Source organism: Diplodia seriata, assembly GCF_021436955.1.
Source record: "Diplodia seriata strain FDS-637 chromosome Unknown scaffold_5, whole genome shotgun sequence".
NCBI lineage: Eukaryota > Fungi > Ascomycota > Dothideomycetes > Botryosphaeriales > Botryosphaeriaceae > Diplodia > Diplodia seriata.
Genome location: NW_027117312.1, coordinates 1,500,210 through 1,526,331, shown reverse-complemented (window position 1 = coordinate 1,526,331; position 26,122 = coordinate 1,500,210). Strand labels below are relative to the sequence as shown.

The window sequence follows — 26,122 nt, the reverse complement described above, 5'->3', positions numbered from 1 at the left end:
TCAACCCGCCGTGGAGTCAGCCTCAGAACGCTTCATCCATCCATTCGTAAACATACCCCCCATGTTTCTCTCTCTCTCTCTCTCTCTCTTTCCCATACTATTCCCCACTTCCCTTACATCTTATCAAACACCCTCGTCCCCGTCAACCCCCTCACCGCACTCCCATGAAACTGCAAGCCGACGGGCTCATCGTTGCCGTCCTCGACCGCCGCATCCAGCAACTGGCTCGCCTCGGCCTCGGCCGCGTGCATGACGTCGAAGCTCTCGACGCTGTCGGCCGCCGAGCTGCCGCTGCTGCCGCCGCGCGGGCGGCGGGCCCAGACGGGCGGGGCCTGCTCGCCGATGAAGTCGACGCCGCCGGCGCGGCGGGGGCGGCGGGCGACCTCGCGCTCCTCGAGGGGCATGCGGGGGCACTCGGCGGCGGGGGGCAGCAGGACGCGGCGGTGCCAGGCGCCGGTGAACATGCCGTCGGGGTCGACGCGGCGGCGGACGGCGAGGAAGGCGTCGAGGTCGGGCCCGTAGAGCGAGGCGAGCAGCGCGTGGTCGACGTGGCGGAAGTTCTTGGCCCAGTGCGGGCGCGCGCCGACGTCGCGCATCAGCCACTCGAAGGCTTCGTAGTAGCGGGCGTGGCACGGCGGGTCGGCGTGGTAGGGGCGGTAGAGGGTCGCGTTGAGGTAGAGCGTGGGCCCGTCGGCGCAGCTGGGGTCGAGGAAGGGGCGGGGTTGCGAGGTTGGCCGAGACGTGTCGGCGACGCGCACCTCGATCGGGCAGTGCACCCAGACGCCGCGCGAGGGGACGGGGATGCGGGCCGTCTCTTCGTCGCCGTGGATCCAGGCTGATAGGCGCGTGATGGCCTCGGGGCCTTTGTGTAGGGGCAGCGCCCACTCGTTGACGAATTGCGAGTAGAGACAGTTCATGAGCAGGCCGGTGTGCATGGGCTCGACGGCCGAGGTGGTCGTGTCGTCGCTGAAGCCGTACTGCATGCCGAAGACGAACCACTCGATGGCGGGCAGGATGGGCGGGATGTAGTTTGCGAGCCACAGCAGGACATGGTAGGTGTGGAAGCCCACCGAGCCGCCGTACCAGCTGGAAACCGCAGGCCGCAGCGGCTTGTCGGTCTTCTCAGCAGACCAGATGATGGCGCGCTTCATGTACGGACACCACCACACCCTCGTGAATTCCTTCTTTGTCCACAGATCCTGGTCCCACTTGGCCAGCACGTAGCTGAGCGGCTTCAAGGTCTGTTCCCATTCGATCTTGGCCTGTGGTATCATCTGATACTCGACCTCGACGATGATGCCCAGCGCGCCGAGCGACACCAGCGCGGCGCGGAAAAGATCGACGTTCTGCTCAGCGGAGCACAAGACTACGGAGCCGTTCGCCAGGACCATGCGGAGGCTACGCACCGCCCCGGACAACAGGCCATGCTGGAGGCTGCTGCCGTGAGTGCCCGTGGCCATGGCGCCCACAATGGACTGCTGGTTGATGCTGCCCAAATTCGGCATGGTGAGCCCATGCTCCAGCGCGGCTTCGTTCAGCTGGTACAGACGGATGCCGGCCTGGACGTGCACGACGCCCTTCTCACGGTCGATGCGCTCGATTTTATTGTACCGGTCCAGGTTCATCATCCAGGCCGAGGTGCAGGTCAGATCGCTGGGCGAATGGCCGCAGCCGACGAGGGTGATGCGGCGGCGACATCGGCGCGCGAGCACGACGGCCTTCTGGATCTCGGGGAGAGACTGTGGGCGGATGTAGAGCTCGGGGTAGGAGTGGAAGGTGCGGGCCCAGGTGTGGTGGATGTGGGTTTTGGAGGCGCGGAAAGGTACGGCCGGGTCGAGCTTGGTGAGCTCGTCGGCGACGCGCTCGGGCAGCTCGTCGGACGCCATGAGCGGCAGAAGCTGGAAGCGATCGCTGGTGCTATTGGTTCTGGGGGCTGCGCGCTCTCCTGGCTATCGTCTCATGGTGGGTCGGGGAGCAGTGATGCGGAGGGTCGCGACATGTCGTGCGCGTGGACGGAAAAGCCGTCGCGTCGGCGATTTCTGGGCGTAGCGCCGTGGATTAGGTAGGTGGGGTGTCGAAGACGAGTCGACGACATGCACGCGGGAGCAGCAGCCCGGCTCACCGCCCGTCACCAGCGCGTCATACCGTCATACCCCAGACCCAGACCACCTCTCCGTCCCTTGCTCCAACAAAAATCACAGCCCTGCGTGCTCGTTCACTTGGCGCCATCATCGCAACCTCGCTATCGGCCCAGAGGAATGACCACCTGCCTTCCTCGCATCGCCTGCAGTCGGTCTACGTGACTGTTTCCTGTCCGCTCGTGATATTCAAATGCACCTCAACGTCAACTGACAAATTCCAATGGCAGAATGCGTGCCCGGTCGGTGAAGATCACGGGCTGTGTCAGCTTCACGGTCGAGGCAGGCTGATAGCGCGGCTCGATTGGCCGAGACAGGCTCAGTGGTAGGTGGGGACGCGCATCACGACAGCCACGACCTGCTGAAAGAAGTCAAACAACCCTGAAACGATGAGCCATTATGCTAGCCAGCCTTGCAAATGAGCAAATGGTTCTTCCATCCGTGCTCTCGCCTTTTCGCGCTATCGTCCTGCACGGGAGCGCCCGCCAATCACAATCATTGCCGCCCCCTCCCCGGAGATCACTTCTCTCGGACAACGCTCGGGGGGCTGTCGCCCTCGACGCAAAAAAACGGTGCAGCATGATGCGACGGCAACACATAAATTGCGTCCAGCCCAAGCTCCCTTCTAGTCCTTCATGATCTCCTCCAATTGTTGCTAGCCTGTCGATCAGCATCCTTTGCTCGAAAACCCCGCAAACACTCTCTCAAGACTTAAAAGTCTGCTCGTTGCTCACCAACTTCCCGGCACAACAACCAACTCTTCCTACAACCAACACTTCTCCACAAAACCCAACACACAATCACAAAATGGGTCTCAAGTCCTTCTTCGCCACCATCACCTCCGGTTGGGAGGATTGGCGCGTCCTGTTGGCCGCTCGCGACGACGATGATGACGACTACAACTTCACCTCCGGCCATCGCAGGGGTGCCGACTACAACTTCACTTCTGGCCCCCGCCGCGGCAGCGATCACCACCACGACGATGAAGTGCAGAACTACGATGATCGTTCCGACCGCACGCGGACCCCAAGCTGCTCGTCTTAAAACCTTCTCGGCTTTCAATCGGCAACAACACATGTGTGGATCAGCAACCAGGCATCATACTAGGGGGTGTTGGGCAAAGATGGCGTTAGGATCAGAATGTTTTGGAATTGCATGCGCGGAATAATACCCTGGAGGGCTGGTGGAAAATGGGACAAGGAAGGAGTATCTATTATTATGTCCGGAGCCGAATCTAAGAAAATTTGTGCTTGTTTTGCTCCGCGTAGCGGAGCAGTGTGCCAACCCATTGACCATTCGTGACTGGTCCAGCTGACAATGAGTGAGTCGGTCTACGGATGACTTTACAGATTGATTCAAACACTTTTGAGTCACTTGGATTCGCATTCTGATGTTCTGAATGTTCCATGCTTGAAGAAAATGGATTCGGATCATTGCTAATGCTAGCTGGCTGGGGTATCTTCGAAAGAAAAGGGAGACCATAGCCCGTAAATGCCCCTGAGTACTCCTTTCCATGCTGTTTCTCTTCCCAAGAGCGTTCTATAAAAAGTCACACCACTTTCGTCTCATCGCGAGATTTCCTTTTTTGAAACTCGCTCCACATGTGTCCAAGCTCCTCCTTCCCCCCCTTCCGAACCAAGCGAAAAGATCCAGCGACGCTCAAGCATACCCAAATGAGAAAACATTGGAGCTGCGTGCATCGAGCCGATACCTCAAAACTTCTTCCCCCCGTTCCTGCTGTCTTGTCTCGCCACCTCCTCTTTTTTGTTGCACACAATGCAGAGTAGTCCGGAGTCCCAAGGCTCGAGCACTATCGAACCGATCCAGCAAGGGCCACCATGGTGGCGGCCTGCCTTCACTGCTACAAGTCCTGGCTTCGAGTGTTGTTCCCACGCCTCCGGATGAGTTTTGGTACGTAGAAGAGAAACCTCTTTTGTCTTTTTTGATGATGAGGAGAAAAAAATGATTGAGCGGCGACGTCGTTGAATTTTTCGTACACGAGAAGAGAAAAGTAAAGATTTCCCAGGTGTTGAAGACCTGCTATAAATTGCGCCTTGTAGACTCCGTAAAATGATGATGTTGGTGGGAAGATGGTATCGGAAACGGTTTCCATATATAGACTCCCGGAACGCCCGTGATCGGTATCCGTGATCATGCGGTGCAGCGGCTATGAACAAGCTCGGTGGAAAGGCGGGCAGAGAGAGGGGGAAAGCAGGTGTCGTGGCGGTCATAAGGTCCGGAGCGGAGTCACATGGTGTGGAGATGTGGACTGATCGTGACGCCGGCTAGGGATCGATGTAGTCGATGTCGTCGAACAGGTCCATGACGACCTTGAGCATGGGACCACAGAGCTCCGCGCCGTCCGCCGCCTCGCCGCCGAACATGCGAAGGCGCTGGTTCTCCATGTGCTGCTGCTGCTGCTTTTGCTGGAGCTCCTGTCGGACGTGCCAGGCCGAGTATTGCTGGTGCCAGTGCGTCGCGGGCGGGTTTGAAAAAGAGGTGTAACGCTGAAAATGAGGATACGCAGGCTGGCTTGAAAAAGAGGACTCCGAAGCGAAGGAGAGAGAACTGTCGACCGAGGAGTCGCGCGCGTGGTTGTTTGAACGGCGGTTGCGCGGGCGACTCCTCGTGCGCTTTCGGTTGTGTCTTTGGCCCATGTTGGTTTTTATTTTTTTAGAGGTTGTTGAGAAGGAGAGGGGGGTCGGGTTGGAGGAAGGATGGAAGCATGCATTGCGGCGATCGCCAAGTGAATATATACAGCGGGGTATGGGGTCAAAGAGTGGGCGCGGTCTCCGATCGCGGACCACGCGATACAGTCACCACGCGCACCGCAGTCGTTGACTCACACGGCAGATGATCGTCGTCATTGTCCCCGTGGCTGACCAATTGTGGCGCCCCGAGTGGCGCAGCAGAGCCCTACCAACGCACCCAACACGTCGCTTTCGCTTTGACGGTGACGCCTGGCCGAGCCCCGCTGCCTGCTGCGTTTGTCCCTATCAGACGCCTAATATTCGCATTTTTCGACGCGCGCTATGGATCGAAACCGACGTGTTCTTGGGCTGCGAAGCGATGACTGGGCGCGGGACCAGACGGAAGCTTCGATCGGGTTCCCGCCGCCACCCGACCAAACGCCTGACCGCGGCCTGAGGCAGCCCTCAGCAAACCTCATCATCACCTCAGGCGCAGTCATCGTCATCCATTCTTGTTCTGTCATCAATGACTGCGAGACCGCTCGCTCCGCAACACCGGCCATCCCGATCGAGGCCACCTTCCCGCCCTTACAAATCTAGCAGGACGCAGCGCCAAGCGAGAAATGGCCGCGCCTCGAAGTGCGCCCTGTACACTTGGTATTCACACGGACGGACCAACGAGCACGCAGAACTCCTGTGGACGAGGCGATTGGCCGCCCACCTTGCTTCCAGCGTCCAGCGGGGTTCACGAATGTCACTCTACGCCCGTGGTACGTAACTCGCATCGTCAGGTCTCAGATCCGCCGCCTTCTGCCTCGGTCAGCTGCGGCCGGACGTGCTCCTAGTGGACGGTCATGATGGGACTGCAGCCATCACACGCTTCTCCGCGATCATGCGGCGATGTTTCCGCCTGTGTTCCCCTGGATTCTTCCCGCAAGGAAGGAGAGGGACACGATGCCACCACAGCACCCCTTTCCAAGGCCGAAGGCAAAATTACCGAATTGGGTCCGTGGCCATGTGACTGCGACCGGGGCGCTGGGAAACAACGTGCCGGAGCAAAAGCAAGAAGGGTAGACGTTGCATGCCTACTGCCAGTCCTACGGCTACGTGAGAGCAGTCGGTGTTCGCGCTCTCGCTCGTCCGGGTGGAAGGCGATGTGGCGCATCGTGGTTGCCTGCTCGGATGCACGCTTCAACCCGCTGGATGCTCTCACGAGACAACGGACCAGCAGCCTAGTCGTTTAGCGGGAAAGGCTGAAGAAACGCATGACACTACCGAGACAGCAGGATTATTGAAGATGCGTATTAGGTCGCGATCGATTCTGTACTAACTACGACAGCCGTGTCTCATCAAAGTCATGAAAATCACAAAAGCAGACGCTGCGTTCGCAAAGAATAAAGGAAAGCCACATGAGTGGCGCAAAAGCCTCCTGCAAGGCACCAGAGTCATCGACGGATCACCAAGCTCCGCGTAGCAACCGCCTTGGCTTCCCGCCACCCCTGCCAGCCTCGAGCGTGCAACACCTTCCATCCCCGTCGACTCTAGGCAATCATCGCGTATAAGGCGAGGTTGATAACATGGTCCGTCTTCAGGCTGTAGTGCTGCACGCCGGAGGTCTCTGCCTTGTATGAGAAGTCTTCGCGAACGGCCGTGCCGTTGGCGAAGGCGCGCGCGCCGAAGCTGGAGCAGCAGGGTCAGCTTGAAAGATCTGCCTCGGAGTCAGAAGGAAAGCAAGAAACGTACCCTCCAAGGCTAAAATCGTGCGTGGCTTCCATGGTCCAATCGATGACGCTGTTGAACTTCGAGAACTTCCATTGGAACAAGTCGTTGTTACACTTGATCTGCAAGGTTCCGCGTTAAAAAAAAATGTGCTATGGTGACACAAGCTTGCTCTCGCCTGGGTCTTACATAGTCCTGGGGCCAAACATTCGCGTCAACCTCCCACGAGGTGCTGCAGACGGTCTTGTTGTCGTGACTGTTGCCATCGGCATAGATGGTGAAGTTGATCTGGATCAGCTTGTCGGCGGTGACGTTGAAGCTCTGGAGCTTGTAGCAATCACCGGGGTTTGCGCACGCCATGTCGGACGGCCTGCGTTGATGGGCGAGGGGGATGGCACAAGCCATGAGAGCAAAGAAGCTCGCGAGAATAGTAGACAGGTACATGGTGATTGATATTGAGGGCAGTTCACTTGACGAAGCAACTGAGAGCAGTGGAGACGAGATTCCCAAGACGAGAAATGAGGTCAATTTATATGCGCATCCGGAAGGCAAGAAGCACCCACGCGCACACGGCGGGAATGAACCACGCGAGTGAACACGATGCTCTGTTGCACCTGCATCTCCCACACAAACAGAATTCGTGGTCGGGCGCGCCGAGAAGAGCGAAGAATTATAGATCTAGGTGGACAGATACTACCTGGTCGTGGCTGGCGTATCACAGGCGGGCTGGAAGAGGACAAGCGGTCGCAGCGCTCGGAATGCGGTCCCCGGCACGATCGGACCCCCCGCCTGGAAGCATGCGCAGAGCGTACCTGGACCGGTCAGGGACGGCGGCATCTCTGGCTCGAAGGTCGACCCTGGGCTCTCAAGCGCGCGTTCGCTTGCGGCACAGCCCTGCAATCCAGTCGGCGGCTGGCCGGACGACTTTCCGAGGAATCTGCGCAGAGACAAATCGGGGAGGTTCTGGTAGGACCAAGAGACCAGCGCGCAGCAACCGGTGAGTCGCGAGCCCTTTGCAGACGGTCGAACAGAGATTCTTGTGGGAGGAGCAGTGAGGATTTGGGGCTTTGGGCCGGATTGGGCGAGGAGCGGCACCTGCGTGCTGACGGCGAGTGGGTTTTAGGTTGCTTGGCCGGCCGGGCGCCAGCGTCTGCTCCGCACCGCGCGCAGCTAAAAATAGGATTGCAGAGGCATGGTCGCGCAGGCTGGGCGCGGGGCAGGGCGCTGGACGATGTGCAGGTGCTGGTGCTGGTGCGCGCAGGTTGCGAGCTGGGCCCGTGGACCACAACGCGTCGGCGAACGCGTGCGGCTCAGGGTCTCTCCAGCTTCGCTGCGGACGGGCTTGATCTACCTACACGGCACTGCCACCACCAAGGCTCGCGCATGGATTCCACGGCTCCCAGCGGTGGGTCTGCGGCTCTTCCGCGCCGGCCTGAAGCCTTCAGCGGCTGCCCGAGAGCCCTACACGTGCGGCTGACGGCGGCAGCGCGCTCGAGGATAGCTCATCGAGCTACCCACATCCCGCTCCATGTCCGCAGCAGCCTGTGCCCAGCCGGAGAGCTTCCTGTACGCCTGTCGTCGCCAGCCTGACCTCGCACACCTTCTCGAGAGAGCTTCGCACTGCGCGAGCACCGTCTGCCTCTCCGCGCGCAGCACGCGCCCGGCCTATCTTTAGCAGCGCCAGCGACTCTGCTGATCCTCTCGCAGCCCCACCCGCGGCGCCCGCCTTCGCAGTCCCAAGCCGCGCGCAGCGTCGTGTGGCTCCGCGAGCTCTGCAATGCCCTCGAAACCCTCCTTCTGGTCCAAGCCGAACAAGTCGCAAGCTTCTGTGGGCAGTGCCACCGACTACGCGTCGTCGGCCTCTTCAGGTACGTAGCAGGCCAGTCGCTGCCCGCGCTGCCAAGCCCCGCGCGCGACAACAAGGCACCTGGGCTCAGCGCTGACGGCCCATTGCAGAACACCGCTTCAGACAGCCAGACGACTCGCAGCAGCGCAGCTATCACTCGCCGCCTCCGCCCTCGCTCCCGAGCTCCAACCTGTCTCTCGACCGCCCCGTCACCGTCGGCGGCGCCGTCGACGTCCCCGCAACGCCCGTCGACCGCGCCAGCACGCAGCCCTATGCTTCCTACTCCCCGCAGCCCGACCGTAGCGTGAACCACGTACCCGAAAAGAAGTCGCTGCGCAGCAGACTCGGCCTGGGCTCCTCCAAGGACAGCCCCGATTCGCAATCCAAAGACAAAGGTCTCGGCAGACGCGTGTCGGTCAGAAAGAAGGAACTTCCGGTCCCGCGCCCACAGAGCCTCTCTGAGGACCACCGCTATTGGCAGCAGGGCAAGCAGCTGCCACCATCGCACGAGGTCGACGAACACAACCCGCACCTCGACCCGTTCCTGCAGGTTCAGCCCGACCAACGCTCGCCCGTCCCGCCCGCCAAAGACCCCTACTACGAGCCCAATAACCCCACCATTGGCCAGAACCCTGACCCCAACGAGTACCGCCGTGCGTCACTCGCCCGCGTCAACACCCAGCAGAGCTTCCAGCAGAGTCTGCGTGGCCGCAATTCGGGCGAATATCAACACGGCCCCCACCCGCACGGCAACGGTGGCTTGAGCGCCCATAATCCGCCCCCACCACAATACCAGCAGTCGTACGCCCAACAGCCGCAGGTACAGGCCAACCAGAATCAGCTTCACCAAGCCTCGAACCCGCATTCCGCCGAAAGCATCGACTCCCACAGTCAGCACCCACACGGAGCGGACACTCAGCAGGCCCAACACGAATACATCAAGCAGCAAGCCGACTTCCAGGCTTATCAGCGGCTCCAGCAGCAAGAGCAGCAGCATCAACCGCAGCACCAGCAAGGTCGCCCCGGTTCTAGGCAGCAGCAGGAGCAGGATCTCCAATTCATCCCGCCCTTGACGTCCGCCCCGCCGCAGCAACAGCAACAGCAACAGCAGTTTCAGCCGCACCAACCGGAAGCCTTCCGTACGCCAATTGTTCGTGTTCCGGCTCAGGCGCAGCCGCAGCGGCTTTCTCAGGAACAGCCAACGCCTCAGCAGCCTCAGCAGCCTCAGCATCCGCCGCAGATTTCCCCGTCCCCTGCTCCAAGCCACCAGAGCCAGAGCCAGAGCCAGAACCTGGCCCCGCACGTAACCCAGGACTTTGTGGTTACTCCAATACAGGAACCTCATCCGCAGCAGTCGACCGAGCAGATGCCTCCGGCTTCGAACAAGCGCTCCCCCGACGCCGCCAAGGGGAGCATGGCCCCTCCGTCGAGGGAAAGTTCCAACCTTGCGCAGCAACCTACCCCGAACCGCCAGACGTTTAGTGCGGATGTTGTTCCTTCTGGATCGCAGGACCAACGTTTTAGAGGTAACAAGAATGGTGGCAATGACAATGAGAGTGGCCGTGGTACTCCGCCGCCCAAGCGCGCCGTTAGTGACATGAGTGATGAAGAGGTGGCACAATTGGTGAAAGATCATGACGTTCTGCGTAAGTGCTACCCTAGCTTGTATGTCAACAGACTCTGACTATTTCCACAGGCGAAAAGTACCAAAAGGTCAAGCGGTACTTCTTCGAGCAGCAGTCTCAGGTCCATTCGCTACAAAACACCTTGGCTCACACGCGTCTTTCTCAATCGCGTACATCTCTCGATGACACCGAGTACAGCGCACGATTCGAGCGTCTTCACGGTCTTGTCAAGCAGGCTGCCTTTGCCATCCGAAAGATCTGGAAGGAAATCCCACCCTGGTTGCAGACTGCTGTCAATCATGATGCTGTAAAGGTCGGCACCCGTGAGATGACTGCTGTCGGACGTGCCGTCATTAGCAAGTGGCTGCTCGACGAAGTCTTCAACAAGTTTTTCCACCCCGATCTTGACCAACACCTCTCCAAGCAACTCAAGAGCTGTCACATCAACATCCGCAAGCACGCTCCCTTAGCAAGTAATACCGAGGAAGAGGAGGCGCTCACATCCAAGCTTATAAACTGGCGACTCGCAACCACGGAGGGCTTTGCAGAGCAGCTTCGTGGACCGCAGGCAACGGCCAACCGCGAACTTTTGATCAAGACCCTCAACGAGTCCCTGACTGCCACGATGGAGATGTACGTCGTGGATCCGAACCACGAGGACTTCCTGGAGCTGAAGGCAAATGTTTCGCCGATAATCGAACTCACCATCAACATCCTCTCGCATCTGCCGCTCGAGAGCCGTGAAATTGCTATCGAGCATTATCCACCCGGACACGGCATCATGGGCGAACAGATGACGGTCGAGAGCGGCATCCCTCCTCTGGCCCAGCCTTGCGCGGAAGGCGTTCTGCAGCATCGTGACAGCGATTCCGCCGAGCGTGCCAGTCTGGCCAGCGCAACGAGTGACCTGAAGGACATGACCACGGGATCTGTAGTGGTCGAGGACGAATCTCAACAGAGCTCGCCGCAGGGACCTCAACAGGAGGCCAAGCGTTCGGGTGGCCGGGGTATGTTCTCGAGCATCATGGGTGGCGGTGGCAAGAAGTTGCAGCAAAGCGAGGCTCGCCAGCGCGAGCGTGAGCAGCAACTGGGCGCTGCGCGTGCCGGTGACAACGGCGGCAGCCAGGTCAGCTTGCAGTCCGGCCCACCGAAGGAGGAGCTACCGCCGAGGGTGCGCATCGCGACGGGTTTGAGTGTGCGAATCTACGGCAAGGGCGTGTTGTTCAAGTCTACGGTGTTCCCGACCACTTGAGGTGTTTCTCGTCATTTGCTCCTTCCTCTTTTTCAAGCGTATTTGGCGGATTTCAGGATTTCGGGCGGCTTTTTTCGTCTCTTCTTCATGAATGATTGTCGTTGAAAGGAGAAATGAAGAGTAGGAAAGAGGGAGAAAGAAAAACCGGGAAGAAAAAGATTGGTCGGGCGAGCTTGGATCATGTTCATGATTTCTTCTTCCCTTTCTTGTTCATCTTTCGTATCTTTCTTCTTCTCCTCGTCTTTCTTCGCTTCTTAATCTTTGCTTCCACTTGGGTCCGGGAATTTGGTTCATAATTTTAGCCAATCCTAATTCGGGGAAAAAAAGAACATCCTTCAAGGCGGGTGAGAATGTGGGGGGGGGGGGGGGGGGGGGGGGGGGGGGGGGGGGGGGGCAGATGGTATACATATCCCACACGTACACATTGCTTGATCTTTGTGTGTGTTGGGTGGTGGATTGGGCGGCTACGGCTGGATTTTCAATGTTTTTCTTCTTGGCTTCTTGGTATTGAGAGTCTGTATACCGATACCCTCGTTTTCGTTCTCCTGTCTTCACGTTCTGGGTAAATGTTTGGATGTTGCTCAAATACTCACCTTAGATTCCGAAAGAAAGTTGGCCCGAGCGGGTGAAGGAAGCCGGTAAAAGAATTGCAGGCTGAGGTTCTGCTGTTCCAATTCTGTTCCATCCTCGTGCGGTCGAACACTGCCGTCACGATTGACATACGTGAGTAATTAAATCCCACGTCTGTATGTCTTTGTGGAGATTTAAAGCTTACATCGACGCCCGAACATTTGCTTCGACTACTTACATAGAAGGGCAGAGAATAGTAATGTCTAAGCTCGCTGCTTGGCTTATACACCCAAGCTAAACTCACCACTCCGACGCAGTAACCTGTGCCGTTGTATGAGCCGCATGCAACGTCATGTCCAACCTCACCTGTAAAGCCGCCGGTATTCCTCTTTACTCATTACCGACCGACCTCTTTCTTTCAACCACATCCTTCGGCACGGTGCATGCGGAATATGCATACGGGTATGTATCTACCTGTAAAATCTAGACGCGTTCAAAGACAACTGTACCAGGCTAAAAACAGACAGCAAGGTGACAACAGGCAATGCCAACTTGAGACAATGGCAACCAAAAGGGAACGATGATGGCCAAAACGAAACCTGCCAAAGAGGAAGCCAGCCACTGTACGAGATCTTGAGCGTTTGGTCCGGTGGCAATATATTTCTTTTTGCACACCTTGGTATACTTTCGCTACATGCCGTACCATGGGCTCACCAGGGCCCGATAACCCGCTGCCAACGTCTCCGTCGGGTTCGACAAACACGGGCGCTTTTGAACCCTTTCTCGAAAACGACGTACCCTTTCCCGTAGCGCTGGATGGACATGCATCTGATGGGATTGGCGCGGAGATTCAGAGCTAGAAGAAGGCACGTTGATGGTGAGGTAGGTAGGTAAACCCCGTCGCCTTCTCTCCTGGATCGACAAAGTGTCTCCCTGTAAGCCATTAGCCCCTCTGTTTCACCATTCAGAGGAAGACTTACCTCTTGCGAGTACACCGAGCTCGGACTCGGCACCATCGTCCCGTCGTGGCCACCCCGCCTTGCGTTACCAGCTTCACTCTTCTTCAATTTCCTCCTGTTGCTCTTCTTCTCCCTCTTCAAATCCTCTTTCAGAATCCTCCCCACCAACTCACTCTCCATGACCTTCCCGTCAAATAGCACCTTCGCAGCGGAATCCACCGCAACACCACCAAAACCAGCAGCAGTAGCCTCACGCACGCATACCCACCACAGCCACCCGTCCACCCACGCCAATCGCTTCGAGCCCTTAGCCAGCCGCTTCCACCGGCACCGAGCCAAAAGCGAGACGCGCAGCGCCAAAACAAGCGCGGCCGAACTGCCGATGCGAGTGAGGACGCAGGCAGAGCAAGCGTTGCCCGTACCATCCGAAGACGATCTCGACTGCGTTGGCGGCGTAGATGGAGACGGCAAGGATGAAGCCGGAGACGGGCTGGTAGCATACCACGGAGTTGCGTCAACACACTTCTCCCGCTCGCCCTCCTCTCCCGACACCTCGCCCTCATCGCACCCCAACCCCTCCTCCTCCCTCGCCCGCCTCAACACCTCCAACACCTCCTTCACCCGTCTTTCATCCCCTTCCTCCCTTGCCCCACCACCACCACCCCCCTCGCTCAACTCCGCCGCACCTCCAACCGCCGCCCACATCCCAACCTCCCTCCGCACGAACGCCAGCACACTGTCCAAGACCCCCGCATCCATGCCGGTATGCAAACCGCAAACCCCCCCTTCTTTTCTCCCGCCAACCTCATCCCCTACTCCTCCACCACCACCGGACTGCCGCGCCCGCAAATGCACCGGCAGCGTCACGATGCGCAGACGCGTGCGGACGCGTCCGACCGTGCCCATGCCCGTACCGCTCGCGGTCCGCGGTGTCGAGCAAGAAGGAGAAGGAGAAGGGCGAAGAAGCGGTTCCCTATCGTCGTCGTCGTCGTCGTCATTGGATCGCGACAGAGCAGCACCGCGGGCGGCGGCGGCGGTGTTGTCGGTTGTCGGCGCGGACGGCAGGAAGGCGCTCTTGATGGCGGCTCTGATGTCGTCGTCGTCATCGTTGTCGGCGGGGTCGGAGAGGGAAGAGGAGGGGGAGAGGATGCGGGTCAGGAGGTGCATGTCTGAGGGGGAGAGGTGGCGGAAGGTTCGGGCGGGGGAGGGTTGTGCTGAGAGGGGGGGTGGTGGTGATGATGATGGTGAAGATGAGGGCGATGGGTGCTGCGGACGATGGGCGCCGGGGTCGTTGCGAGAGGGAGCGAAGAAGCGGAATAAAGACATGATTGTGGTGGTGTTGGTTTGTCTTGTTGTGGTTCTTTGGGGCCGAGGTTTGAGTAGAGGCTCTTGCAGGAACAATGGGTAGGATAATGCTGTGAGAAGAGAATTGGATGGTCAGACCGAGTGAGAGAGGCATTTATACAGCCCCTTCGAAGTAGAGGCTCTTTACATCTGAAGGGCAGTCGGGTTGCTTGTTCGAGACACCTCCCACTGAGACAGGATTCGGAACAAAGATAATCTTCGTCGTGGCTCGGGACACTGTTTCACTCTAAGCCATTGTTCCGTTGAGACAAGTTCCAAACGTGTGAGACAAGGCTCTTTAATTTCGACACACTCTATCTACATAGGCAGCTGAATCCAAGATCCGGACTTAGTTACACGTATTTAAGTCTCGCAGCTACGTCCGGATCTTGGATTCAACTGCCTACAAGTATGGTGCAATACCTTTGCAATGATAATGCGGGTATGCTTAATCAATTTGTCGCCTGCCCTTCCCAATTTCAATGGCAGTTGAAGTATAAGTCCGGATGCATTTGTTCAATTTAAAAATGTACATCTACATACCGATCGTTTCTTCAACTGCCTCCGCGGATGAGCATTATCTGGCAAGACAAATTCGGGAGCGGTCAGTTTCTTTTTTTTTTTTGTCATTCACTACGAGACGACGGTAGCTGAAGCGTATATCTGGACGTAAATGCATGATATATTCGGAAACAAAGGCATCCAGACAAGATCTTCCACTACCTTGACTATGTTGCAATACTAATCAAACCATCGTCGAGCTGAAAAAAGAAATTTCCCGTTCGAATCTGTCTTACGCAGATGCCGCATCATTATATACATTTATGTAGGCAGTTGAAGACCAGATACGGACGTAAATGTGCTAATTTAAAGATTGTATGTACGTCCGGACTTTGTATTCATCTACCCATCCCATGAAGAATTTTCCGTGAGATACCGCCACCCATTCGTGCGGGTTGTGAGCCCACATCCCAATGACAGCATCATGCTTTTGCTCAGTGTCATTTTTTTCAATGCGGTTGCAGAAGTGGCATTCGTAGCTCACCTCCCATGACGGTGACGATCCGTTTTGTTGAAGCTCAATGTAGGGGCAGCTGTCAAAGACGCATCCATCTTTGTCCTTAAGCTGCGGGTTCGTGCTGTAGATAGTCTCGCATTTCAGTGGATCCCAAGGGGTTAGACCATCCGCATAGATGGTGTAAAGGTCCCACACAATCTCGCGGCAGGACTGGATGAAGTTCGGATCATCGTAAGCTGTAACCTTTCCGGGGAGGCAGACATCGACTTTCCGGAATTCGCCGGCGAAGAAGGTGTCTGTGGGCCACGTCACTTTTCCCGCCATCTCTAACCCCCACTGGGCACATCCGAACTTCGGATGCGCGGCTCTCAAGGCCTGCCAGTGCTCAGGTTGGCAAGCGTATGTGTGCATGCCAGGCGAAGGCACGTCCGCAAATGGTTGTGAGAAGTCCAATGACTGTGGCATGTCACCGCCCTTGGTGATAATCAGCGGTAGGCGATTCCGAGGCTGTCTCGTGGGGTTGCGTCGGATGTTGCTAACGACGGTCATGGTGTGAGGGATGCTGTTGGTGCCGCTTGCATCCTCGCTGTCATCGTCATCATCATCTTCATCTTCCGATCCCAGATCAATGATGCATGCCGCGTTCACTGTTTGGGGCTCCGGGCGAACGGCTTTGTCTCGGCCACCGGTCATTGGGACGCTGTTTCCAGACTGTGCCTTTGACCTTGTGGGTTGGTGTTTTGCTCCACGCTCTCGGCGTCAGAGCTGCCAAGGTCGATGACCTGAGGCATCGAGCAATCAGGTTCGCGCGCGACGGACGGGCCAGAGATATCTCGCGCCCGGGCTGGTGCAATGTCGTCCGTTGCTTTCCTCTTCTGCCTCTGTAGAGGTGGTACTTGGAGTGGTTGGTGTGGGTGGGCAAGTTGAGGTGGCAAGTTGAGGTGGCAAGTTGAGGTGGCAAGTTGAGGTGGCGGTTGCGACGACGGGAAGGTGCGACGACGGGAAGGCGCGATGACGGGAAGGCGCGATGACGGAGAAGTTCAGACAATGGACTTCATAGTGAAGTTACCACCGACCCAGAAGGCTTACGACACGCTGTTGACAATAACATGTAAAGCCACGAAGGAAATCCTGCTCATCAAAGGAAAGGAGGATTGGGCGGCGGAAGAGTGGGCGAACAAGTACACCCGAAAGGTGCTTGCCCACGGATGGGGTTTTCCCAGGGTTCAGATTACGGATCGGGACCCGAAGTTTACCTCGAAGTTCTGGAGATAGGCCTGCGAGAAACTCGGAATCAGGCAACATATGACGACTGCGTATCACCCACAAGCAGATGGACAATCGGGAAGGCGCGAAATTAGCAACACGGTGAAGAAGTTTGTGTGCAGCGTGCCTCGTCACTCTGAAAATGTAAATTCAGGGTGCCTCGTTCTTCTGAAATTGTACTTTGGTAGAAAGAATCGCACGTATCGAAGAGGGCCTGGAAGTAGAGTCGGTCGACATCAAAAGCTATCATCAATCCAGACTTACACTAGCCTTTTTAGGCAATGACAGGCTTCTGGAAAGTCATAGTGTTGCTTGTTTCGGGCACGAGAGTGAAAGAGGCAGGTGTGACTTCTCCAATATGGCTACTCTCACGCCGCCCCCATTAAGCGCCTGCCATTCTATTCTGTCGCATGCATTCCTCTCAGATTATATTGCCTAAAAAGGCTAGTGCAAGCCTGGGTTGGACTTTCCGGAGGCCCGTCATTGCTCTCTTTCTTCTCAATGTTTCCTGATTTGGACATGTCCCCTCAGCGCTCATGTGCCCACTCACACCGGCACTGACATATAAACCCCTCATCTCGTAATCCATCGCTCTCCACTCTTCATCCAACACAATCCACTACGTCCAAATATCTACATGGTTTTTTTGACATTAAGTCCAGCTCTACCTGAGAAAACACGACACCTACCTGGGCTACCTGCAAAAACACGAACACCTACGCGGCCCTAGTTGCAAAAACACGAACATCTACGCGACTCTAGTTGCAAAAACACGAGCCCGGGTTCTATATGCAAAATCTCAACTCTGACAACTACAACACCATTACAATCATGAGCTCCTCGGCAACCGCAAATAGCACGAACCAGGGCCAGCTCGAAACCTCCGCCCAAGATAACTTTGGCAGTCGTTCCGAGCTCTTGGAAGCCTTCAACTCCTTCAAGATCGACGTAGGTGAAAGACGGATCATTCGCACTCTTACTATTGCTGATATTTGACTAGGCCAACAAGAAGCAACAGGAGCTTCAAGAACAGCTCGAGGCACGAGATAAGAAGATCTCAGAGCTACTTGAAGCGAACGAGCAGTTGAGAGATGCGCTGCAAGAGGCGCTGTGGGATAGAGACTACGCTGAACAAGGCCAACAAGAGAGGCTGAGTGGGCTTATGGACGGCCAGACATGAGCCGGAGGACTTCAAAGAAGCGACGAAGCATCTTGTGGATGGCTTCATGTCAGAGCATCTGCTTGGGATACAACAAGATTGAAATCGGCTGTGCCCTAACCCAATGCAGTACCAAAGGGGAAAATGCGGTGACGGCAAGAAGTGCATGTTGGTTTTTGGCGATGCATGGGCGAAGTTGATAGGAATTCATCTACGAGGCAAGAGGTTGGCAATTGGGAAAAATGGCTTCATTCTGGGCGGAAAGGCCTACAAATTGGTTAAGATACTACCTGGACAGGCCTGCAGCAAAATCTGTTGCGGAAGCAAAACTGGCGCACGAAAACCGTGGTTTCACATAGGCACAAAATCTCATCCACGAACATGATTGGAGTTGCAGTTTCCCCCGCCCTATCGAGTGTTGTCACTAGGGCGGCTTCTTCCCATGACCGGTTTTGCTATTGACCAGACTCCGTGTAGTGAACAGTGACAACACGAGGTGTGAAAACTCAAGTGTTACTCCCGGCACCACACAGCCGTGTAGGCCTCGCCATGATGTCAACTATACAGCTCATTAGCCTATACAGTATATAAGCCTTATATTTACAGAACGGAAAAGATGGAAAGGCCGGGCTCTTCTCTTTTATCTTCGCTCTTGGATATGCGGCGTCAATGTAGAAGTGCAGAGTTGTTCCTCAGAAGCAACACAACACTGCCTTAGTGATGCGGGGTGTTCCGTGTGGCGCTCAATGTGCAGGGCAAGAACAAGCTTCCCGTGCAAGTGGGGCCCCGTTGCCGCGGAGGATGCCTAACATCCAGCTCGACGTTCCAGAACCCTGTCCAAACAAAGGGCCAGAACATCAGGCGCGCGGCAGCCCAATTACGCAACATTGCAGATACCTGAAGCACTTGGGTCGCAATGACGGAAGAACAGAACGATGTGGGCTGACTCCAGTGAACGCAGCTTGAGCAGTGAGGCTGCGATCGATCAGTAACATTGCTGTCGTCCGGACGCATGCCCGAGGGAAATGATAGGGTCGTCCAGACGAGAAGAGCTCTGCAGCCCGTCTGTCAGGCACCCGAAGCCCATGTCAGATCTGACTTGGTGGGACGAGTCAGCGCAGGAGAAGCTGACAGGTTCAAGAGTGACGTGAGACGATCGAACAGTGCTGGCGGCCGACGCCACAAGAGAACGTAGCGGAATTTCCGAACCTTTCATGCAGGAGTCAAACGTCCGGAAATATGTACTCGATTAGCCAATCAACAATTCCATCCAAACGACGAAGGGACAGCACGCCTTTTGTAGCTCTCACTTGCGATGATGGTCGTGAACCCCTGATTCCCTTCCCGCCTAAGCTTCCCAACCTGAATCAATCCGTCGATTGGGGGCGCCCGTCATGCACACAGGAAGAGAAAAAAAGAAATTCAGCCAGTAACAGGCCGTGGTCCGGCAGCGTGCGTGCAGTAGCCCGAACCACGCTACGAAAAACCCTAGCGCGACCAAACTTTGGCCGTAGCGCTGCGAGAATCGAAGCTTCTGTCGAGCTTCAAATCCCGTGGCTGGCTGGACATGGCCGATTGGCCGACGAATCGAACAACCAACGAGCCGTTTGTCTTACTGTTCATGCAACCAAAAGGGGGCCCGGGGGCGAGGTGGGTGGTTGTGATCCAGACCCCGACCCCACTAAAACACTTTGTCTTGCGTCCGTGTTTCGCAATCATGAGAAGTCGAAGTCGAAAAAGTGACGGGTTGCAAGAGTAAGTCGAAGAGCAGCAGCACAAAACAGACTTGACGTTGAAAAAAAGTGCGTGGAAGTCTGGACTTTCTCGTATTCCCAAACGCAGATGATCTGCCCCTTCCGAGGGAAGGAAAGAAAAAGAGTGGAGGCGAGAGAGCGAGCGATCAGAGAAGCAGCGCGGCGCGCCTCATCACCACCTCGTCTCGCGGAAGCAGCCCGCCCCGAACAGGGAAGTGGGGTGAGCATTCCGAAACAGAGAAGAGAACTAATTCACGCATGTTTAGGCGATTGATCGTCAGGTACAGTATTTAGCCGACGACTGATTCTGAAAATAGGGGAGAGGGGAAAGGAAAATAGGGCAAAAGAAGATGGAAAACTCCGACGGAAGACCGCCGCCGGGCCGGAGCAATGAGCGGAAGGGAAAAGGCGGGGGGGAAATGTGCATCAGGCGTGCATGAACGGCCGACAGGGAACGGGCGAATGTGGGGCTGCTCGCCTCGCACGCGCCAGGATGAAGCCTGACAATGCTGGACCACACATGCCGCAATCGCCGAGAAACGTCGGCGTTACGCCATCCGTTGCCGGCAAGACGTGAACGAAGCACGCAATGGATTTGTAGATTCGACGATTCGCACGAGCAGGCTATACTTGTGGGGGCAGTGGAATCCCATGTCTGGACGTGTTTACGTGTTTTGATATCTTGCATCTACGTCCGGATCTTTGCTTCAACTGTGTATGTGAGTTTTGTTCAATGACGGGCGACAAAATGAAACTGCCCACCTGCATCTGCCTCACTGAATTCTAACATGAGACGGGCAGTTGAATACAAGATCTGGACGTAAATGTATGTTTTCAATGCGCACATTCACGTCCGGATCTTGTATTCAAGTACCTCTCTCTATCACAATGCAGTATGTGTGTAAGGCAGATGCGGCGGACAATGTCTTTCATCACCCGCTGTGTCGTGATCCACTCTTCAATGAAGCATAGCCGTAAGAAGCATAAACATGAATATAAGCTCTAAAAAGCTTAATCACAATCACAACCAGCAAAGAAGACTCGAGGTTATTTTAGCGGCACAGCCAGAAGATTTTATGGATATATACTGGTAGGAAAAAACCAAAGTATCTACAAGTACAAGTCTCTGCACCTGTTCAGTCGGCCATCCCGAGAAACCAAGCCGGGGAGAAAACAGATGCCAGCGGTTAGAAAGTCGAAGGTGAAAAAGAATGTGAGTGAGAATCGCAGCAAACCACTCAGTCGACACCAAATAAATGTCTCGGGTTTTCCATGTTCCTTTTCCCTTCCACTTTCCCACCGCTTCCCTTTTCCCAGATTACTTTAAGATGCGAAAAAAAGATTGTCGAGCCGGGCATCAAAAAGTGCGAGTAGCTTAAGAGCTGGGAGTGGGGGCCGCGCCGGTAGGCTGAGCGCCGGAGGGGAAGGCGGGAGGCGTTCCGGACGGGTGAGCGGCACCAGGAGTTCCCTGAGGGCCACCAAATCCGGCACCAGGAGTGCCCTGAGGACCACCAAAGGCGGGAGGCGTGCCCGAGGGGAAAGCGCCAGTGGGAGTGCCGCGAGGACCGCCAGGACCGCCGTGACCGTGACCGCCAAATCCGGCTGGCGGCGTGCCTGAGGGAGCCGCGCCGGACGGGAAAGCGGGGGTGGGCTGAGCGCCTGAGGGCGTGCCGAAGCTGGAGGCGACCTTCTGGGCGAACTTGGCGGCCTGCTCGAAGTCGTTGGAGGCGCCGGGGGTGGGGACGGGGCCGAATCCGCTTGGGGGCGTGCCTGACGGCGGAGCGGCACCAGGAGTGCCCTGGGGGCCGCCGAATCCGCTAGGGGGCGTGCCTGACGGCGGAAGGCCAGTGGGAGTGCCCTGAGGAGCACCGTCCTGACGCTTCTGCTGGCCGCCAAAAGCGGGAGTGGCCTGAGCGCCACCAGCGGCACCGGGGGTCTGCTGGCCGCCCTGCTGGCCGCCCTGCTGGCCACCGAAAGAACCGGTAGGCTGAGCGCCGCTGGGGGTCTGCTGGCCGCCGAAACCACCAAATCCGGCACCAGGAGTCTGCTGGCCGCCCTGCTGACCGCCGAAACCGCCAAATCCGGCACCAGGAGTCTCCTGGCCGCCCTGCTGGCCGCCGGCCGCCGGCGTGGGGAAAGAGCCGCTCTGGCCCTGGACGTCGTTGGAGCCAGACTCGCCGCCGAAGGCACCGGGGGTGGGGAAAGAACCACCAGCGGCGCCCGAGGGGAAAGCGGTCGGGAACGAACCGCCGGGGGTCTGCTGGCCACCGAAACCACCAAATCCGGCACCGGGGGTCTGCTGGCCGCCCTGGCCGAAACCACCAGCGGAGCCGCCGGTGGGAGTAGGGAAGCTGCCGCCTGAGGGGGGAGTGCCGGCAGCCTCGCCGCCCTCCTGCTGGGGCATGGGGGCCGAGGCCACAAGGGCGCTGTGGGAAGAGTCAGTGACTGAGGGCCGGAGCGGCTGGAGGGGGGAGAAGGCTTACCTGGAGGCCAGAGCAAAGATGGCGTACTTGGAAAGCATTTTGACTTTTGTTCAAGAGATTGGTTTTTTTTGGTAGAGGGGATTAGGGCAGAGAGAGAGCAAGAGTAAAGACAGGTGAAGTGAGTGAGATTGCGTCAAGCAATGTGGGGGAGCGAAAAAAGCAAGAGTAGAGACCGGTCTACTTGGTGTGAGTGAATGAGAGGACTGCTGCGAGTGGTGAGCTAGAAGTGGCCGAGCCAGAGGTTCTTATACAGAATGGAGGGAGTAGAGCGGCGGGCATCCCTATCCGCATCGGGACAGAATGCCGGGGTGGCGGCTTGCGACGCCGCCTGTTGCAGCATAACAGAGCCGTTATTGTGGTACAGGGCACTGTACAGCGGTAGGGCGGCTGAGGCGTGGTGGAAAATAGGGGCCTGGGCGAGCCATAGTCTCCACCAATCGACCGCGTCGACCGGCGCTCCATGTTTCGGGGCCTTGCTGATGCAGATCGGCTACCACGTTCAGGGAAACGACGAGAAACAGGGCGTTTGGGTGTTTGGCAGATCGACGGTTGCGCACATGAGCCCACTGTTTCCAGCGGTCATGGAGTTGTGGACCAAGCGCCCAGTCGCCCGGAGGCTTACGCGTCTGCGCCGGCGCGCGCTACACAGCGGGGCGGCCGTTTCGAAGATTGCAGGAATGACGGGCCGCTGAGGCCAGACGCCTGTCTGGAAGAATGCAGCAATTGCAGCTCGAATTGCACCATTGGCGGGATCGGAGACGCGATGGCAAGGCGGCGGTGGTGATTGAATCCGGGGTAATTTGGCAGGGCTGGGAGCTGCAGGCCCCGGTGCAGAGCTGCATCTCGGACGGACAGATCGTGGTGGCCTGGCAGCGCGCCCAGTGAGATGTGCAGCTCAGGACGGCATGGTGTGGGGTGGGCAGGCGGTGGGTGGGCGGCGGGAGGGTGTTTGGTGGCGCGCGTTGAGGGTTTCACGAGGCGCGGGTTGGTCTGGCCTGGCGGCCGCTGCTGCCGGGTCCAGCCGACACCGGAACCACGACTCCAACAGCGGCAGGGCCATCTGTTTCAGCACCATCGCCAAACAAGCTTGGTTTAAGGTTGCTGAGTCGTCGTGGCGCCAAGGGGTCGTGGACTCGTCATTTGCATCGCGTGGCGGACAATCAACGCAAGACACTGTCACAGTGCAACTTTGTTTCAAAACCCTGCGTACGTCATCAACGCTAGTATAGACTACCTAGTACTGCTGCGGGAAACCCTTCCTGTTGCATCCAGTCATGCAAAAAGATACTTTATTTTCCTTTCGCCATCCGTTCACCATCGTGGCTTTTTCTTGCGCAACCGTGCCCGCCAATCTCGCGAGAGCCTGTCCTCATTGAGATCGCCCTGAGCGGGATCCCTACTTTGTGCCCTTAGCCACCGCCGCGGAAAGGTCCGCCAGAGCCTCGCGACGCTTGAACTTGGCGTCCTCGATCACTCCTGTAGGATGAATCGCCGTTAGCAGCTATACTCCCATGTCGGTCTGGCCCTTTTGCCGCTCACGCCCCGCGCCAGCTGGAGGCGCCGACGCTCGCCGACCTTAATTCGGAGAAATTGTGCTCCACATACCGGCATCAGCATCGCTGGAGAAATTGCCCGTCCACTGGATGAACGTGTGGCCTTCATGCTTGCCCGACGTGATGGGGAACAGCCGGATGGTACTGACCACCGACGAGTAGCTCAGCTCGGGGGCCGCCGTGATGACTGAGTAGGTGATGAAGTGATCGATCGACTGGCAGTACGCACATCAATTAGCAATCGCTTTCCCAGAACATGCATAGCGCCGCCATGCCCTTCAGCCGACCGCGCTTACCGAGTGCTCCTCCTGTTTGACCTCCAACACCTGGCCATCCTTGAAGCTCCACTTGAACACGTCCGTCTCCGGAGACGCGCCCTTGACGAACTCGCTCTTATCGAGCTTGGTCCAGAACTTGGCAAAGTCCTGGAGCTTGACCAGGTGCCAGACGCTGCTCAGGTGAGCTTCTACCACGGCCGTCTCGACGACTGACGTGGACGTGGGGATGCGGGTGGCCATGTTGTTTGCTGGATGATGTTGGTCGTGTTTGATGTAGAGTGTGCAGAGTTGATGTGTGGCTGGATGAATTGAAGCTGGACGATAGCTTAGGTGAATGTGGGAGCAGCTTCCAAAGTTGCCCAGCTATGACGTTATCCTTTGCAGCTACCTCAACCCCGCAGCCAAATGTGGCAAGCGAGGGCTTGCCTCAGAGGCGAACGCAGTCACGCCCGCCCAGAAATTAAGTAACTGAAATGCGGTTGCATTCGTAGTCACCACGCATCAATCCATGAGCGTCACTCTGCAAGGTTCCAATCAAGAATTATGCGCATCTAGATCATTGTGTAGCTCCGGTGCCGGGACACAGAAATTATGGCGCCAAGGACTAGCGATGTCGGTCTTCAGAGAGGGTGTAGGACTGCCACAAGCTTCTGGTCTCACAATTTCTCACTTCAAGCGCAAACATTCTCGTGTATGCATTTGGCCGTGTTTACTATGCCGGTCGACTGTGGTGACGCTGTCAAATATTCTGATCTGTTGCGCGTATTCCAACCAGCGTATTCGTTTACATTATTTCACCCCATAAAAACCGTGCGGCCATCACATTTAAGCATCATTGAGTTAAGCTTATTTTGTTTTCCAAAGGAAATCGAATTTTTTTTTCTTGGTTTCTCTTTTCGTGAAAGCAAGCAAGAAACTATCTAAACCTAAACGCCTGGTATATGCTCCCTATCCCTACACTTTCCTTTTCGTATTCACATTCATGCGAATATCCTATAGGATGTCGACCTTCTTGATCTCGACATAGTCCTTGTCGAGCTTGGGGACCTCGACCCTCAAGATGCCATCCTCCAGCTTGGCCGTGATCGCATCGTCGTCGACCTGCGCCGGGTTGGCGCGCGAACCAAGCCTGATCTTGCGCTCGAACGGCCCGACCTTCCTCTCGTTCAGGGCCAGCGTCTTGATGAACTCCTCGTCACCGGGCCTATGAACTACACCAGAGATGCTGATCTCGCTCTTCTCGGCGTCCCAGCTGACGCCGACGTCCTCCTTCTTCGCACCGGGCAGAGAGACGTGGATCACGTAGGCGCTCTCGGTGTCGAAGACGTCGGCTTCGGGCTTGAAGTCGCCCTGGGTGTTCTCTCTCTCCTCGTTGTCGTTGTCGTCGTTGTTGCTGTTTCCAAAGAGCTGCTTCTGGAACGCCTCGGCGAGGTCGGCGAGGCCGGAAGCACCGCCGCCGAAACCAAAGGGTCCTTGGCTCCAAGGGCCGCCGCCCCAAGGGCCGCCGCGTCCCCAGCTGCCCGGACGGCCGCCACCGCGGCGTCCGCAGTGACCGCCACGACGGCCGTGGTGTTGGTGGTGGTGTGGGTGGGGCGGACCGTCGTGGCGCGGCTCACCTTCTTGAGGAGACTGTTCGGCGGGATCTTCAGGGTTGGATCCCGGAGGCGGAGGCGGAGGCGGGTGGTGGCCTTCGTGATGAGGCGAGTGCGGGGGAGGAGGACCGCCGTGGTGGGGAGGCGGAGGGTGGCCGCCCTCGGGATGGGGGTGAGGACCATGTCCATGGCGGCCCCACGGCCCAGGAGGACCACGGTGCCAGCCACGCGGGCCTCCAGGACCCATCCAAGGACCGCGACCCCAGCTTCCGCGAGGTCCTCCTTCTTCGTCGGAGCTCTCACGGTTTTCCGTGGAGGGACCGGCGAAGGGGTGAGAGGGGCCTTGGTTCTCGAGGCTGGCGACGAAATCCCAGAAGGGAGCAGTCTGATTTACGTACCGGATTGAAGGCATGTTGATGATGATTGATGAGAGGGGATGAGTGATGAGATGATGGGCATTTCTGGGGGAACGTGGGGGGTTTAAATAGGTGGTGGCTCTATACAGCTGGGTCAGTGTAGGCAGAGCAGCGTACGTACTGCTTTCCGCCACCGCTCTGCACTTCAGGCAGCAAGATTATTCGGCCTCTGTATGGACCGACGCGCACATGTCATGCCTAAGCAGGAGAAGAAGCGGGAAGAAGCGAGAAGATGCAAGAGCTAAAGGCTGCCATGTGCCACGCACTACAGCGGGCTACGCACGACGGTTGGCTGGAGATGGGTAAGCGGTGCAGCGATGTGGCGCGGGGGGTCGAGCGCCGGGAGCGTCTAGAGGGCTGTGGCGCAGACGTGGCAACCGACACCGAACTCCGAGCCCAGTTGTGCTGCGCGTTGGCGACCTCGGTCTCGGTGATAAGCTGGCGAGTGAGTCACCGGCTG

At 57.3% G+C, this 26,122-nt stretch overlaps 7 protein-coding genes across 7 annotated transcripts; 2 read left to right on the top strand and 5 right to left on the bottom strand.

Moving 5' to 3' along the window:
* Positions 1-113: 113 nt before the first annotated feature.
* On the bottom strand, positions 114-1,886 carry ALO1 (D-arabinono-1,4-lactone oxidase; the record flags this gene model as incomplete). Its single annotated transcript, XM_066776901.1, has 1 exon — positions 114-1,886. The coding sequence occupies one exon, from the start codon at positions 1,884-1,886 to the stop codon at positions 114-116; it is 1,773 nt and encodes a 590-aa protein (XP_066632743.1).
* A 4,483-nt stretch (positions 1,887-6,369) lies between these two features.
* SLS55_005453 (uncharacterized protein) lies at positions 6,370-6,991 on the bottom strand (the record flags this gene model as incomplete). The annotated part of the gene is made up of 3 exons (XM_066776900.1): positions 6,370-6,508; positions 6,572-6,669; positions 6,737-6,991. The coding sequence occupies 3 exons, from the start codon at positions 6,989-6,991 to the stop codon at positions 6,370-6,372; spliced, it is 492 nt and encodes a 163-aa protein (XP_066632742.1).
* Positions 6,992-8,324: 1,333 nt separating this feature from the next.
* On the top strand, positions 8,325-11,270 carry SLS55_005452 (uncharacterized protein; the record flags this gene model as incomplete). The annotated part of the gene is made up of 3 exons (XM_066776899.1): positions 8,325-8,415; positions 8,504-10,039; positions 10,090-11,270. The coding sequence occupies 3 exons, from the start codon at positions 8,325-8,327 to the stop codon at positions 11,268-11,270; spliced, it is 2,808 nt and encodes a 935-aa protein (XP_066632741.1).
* Positions 11,271-17,258: 5,988 nt separating this feature from the next.
* SLS55_005451 (uncharacterized protein) lies at positions 17,259-17,607 on the top strand (the record flags this gene model as incomplete). Its single annotated transcript, XM_066776898.1, has 2 exons — positions 17,259-17,375; positions 17,428-17,607. 2 exons carry the CDS (start codon positions 17,259-17,261, stop codon positions 17,605-17,607), a joined length of 297 nt encoding a protein of 98 aa, XP_066632740.1.
* A 3,108-nt stretch (positions 17,608-20,715) lies between these two features.
* On the bottom strand, positions 20,716-21,861 carry SLS55_005450 (uncharacterized protein; the record flags this gene model as incomplete). The annotated part of the gene is made up of 2 exons (XM_066776897.1): positions 20,716-21,766; positions 21,824-21,861. The coding sequence occupies 2 exons, from the start codon at positions 21,859-21,861 to the stop codon at positions 20,716-20,718; spliced, it is 1,089 nt and encodes a 362-aa protein (XP_066632739.1).
* Positions 21,862-23,399: 1,538 nt separating this feature from the next.
* SLS55_005449 (uncharacterized protein) lies at positions 23,400-23,894 on the bottom strand (the record flags this gene model as incomplete). Its single annotated transcript, XM_066776896.1, has 2 exons — positions 23,400-23,591; positions 23,673-23,894. The coding sequence occupies 2 exons, from the start codon at positions 23,892-23,894 to the stop codon at positions 23,400-23,402; spliced, it is 414 nt and encodes a 137-aa protein (XP_066632738.1).
* Positions 23,895-24,647: 753 nt separating this feature from the next.
* On the bottom strand, positions 24,648-25,658 carry SLS55_005448 (uncharacterized protein; the record flags this gene model as incomplete). The annotated part of the gene is made up of 1 exon (XM_066776895.1): positions 24,648-25,658. The coding sequence occupies one exon, from the start codon at positions 25,656-25,658 to the stop codon at positions 24,648-24,650; it is 1,011 nt and encodes a 336-aa protein (XP_066632737.1).
* Positions 25,659-26,122: the final 464 nt, after the last annotated feature.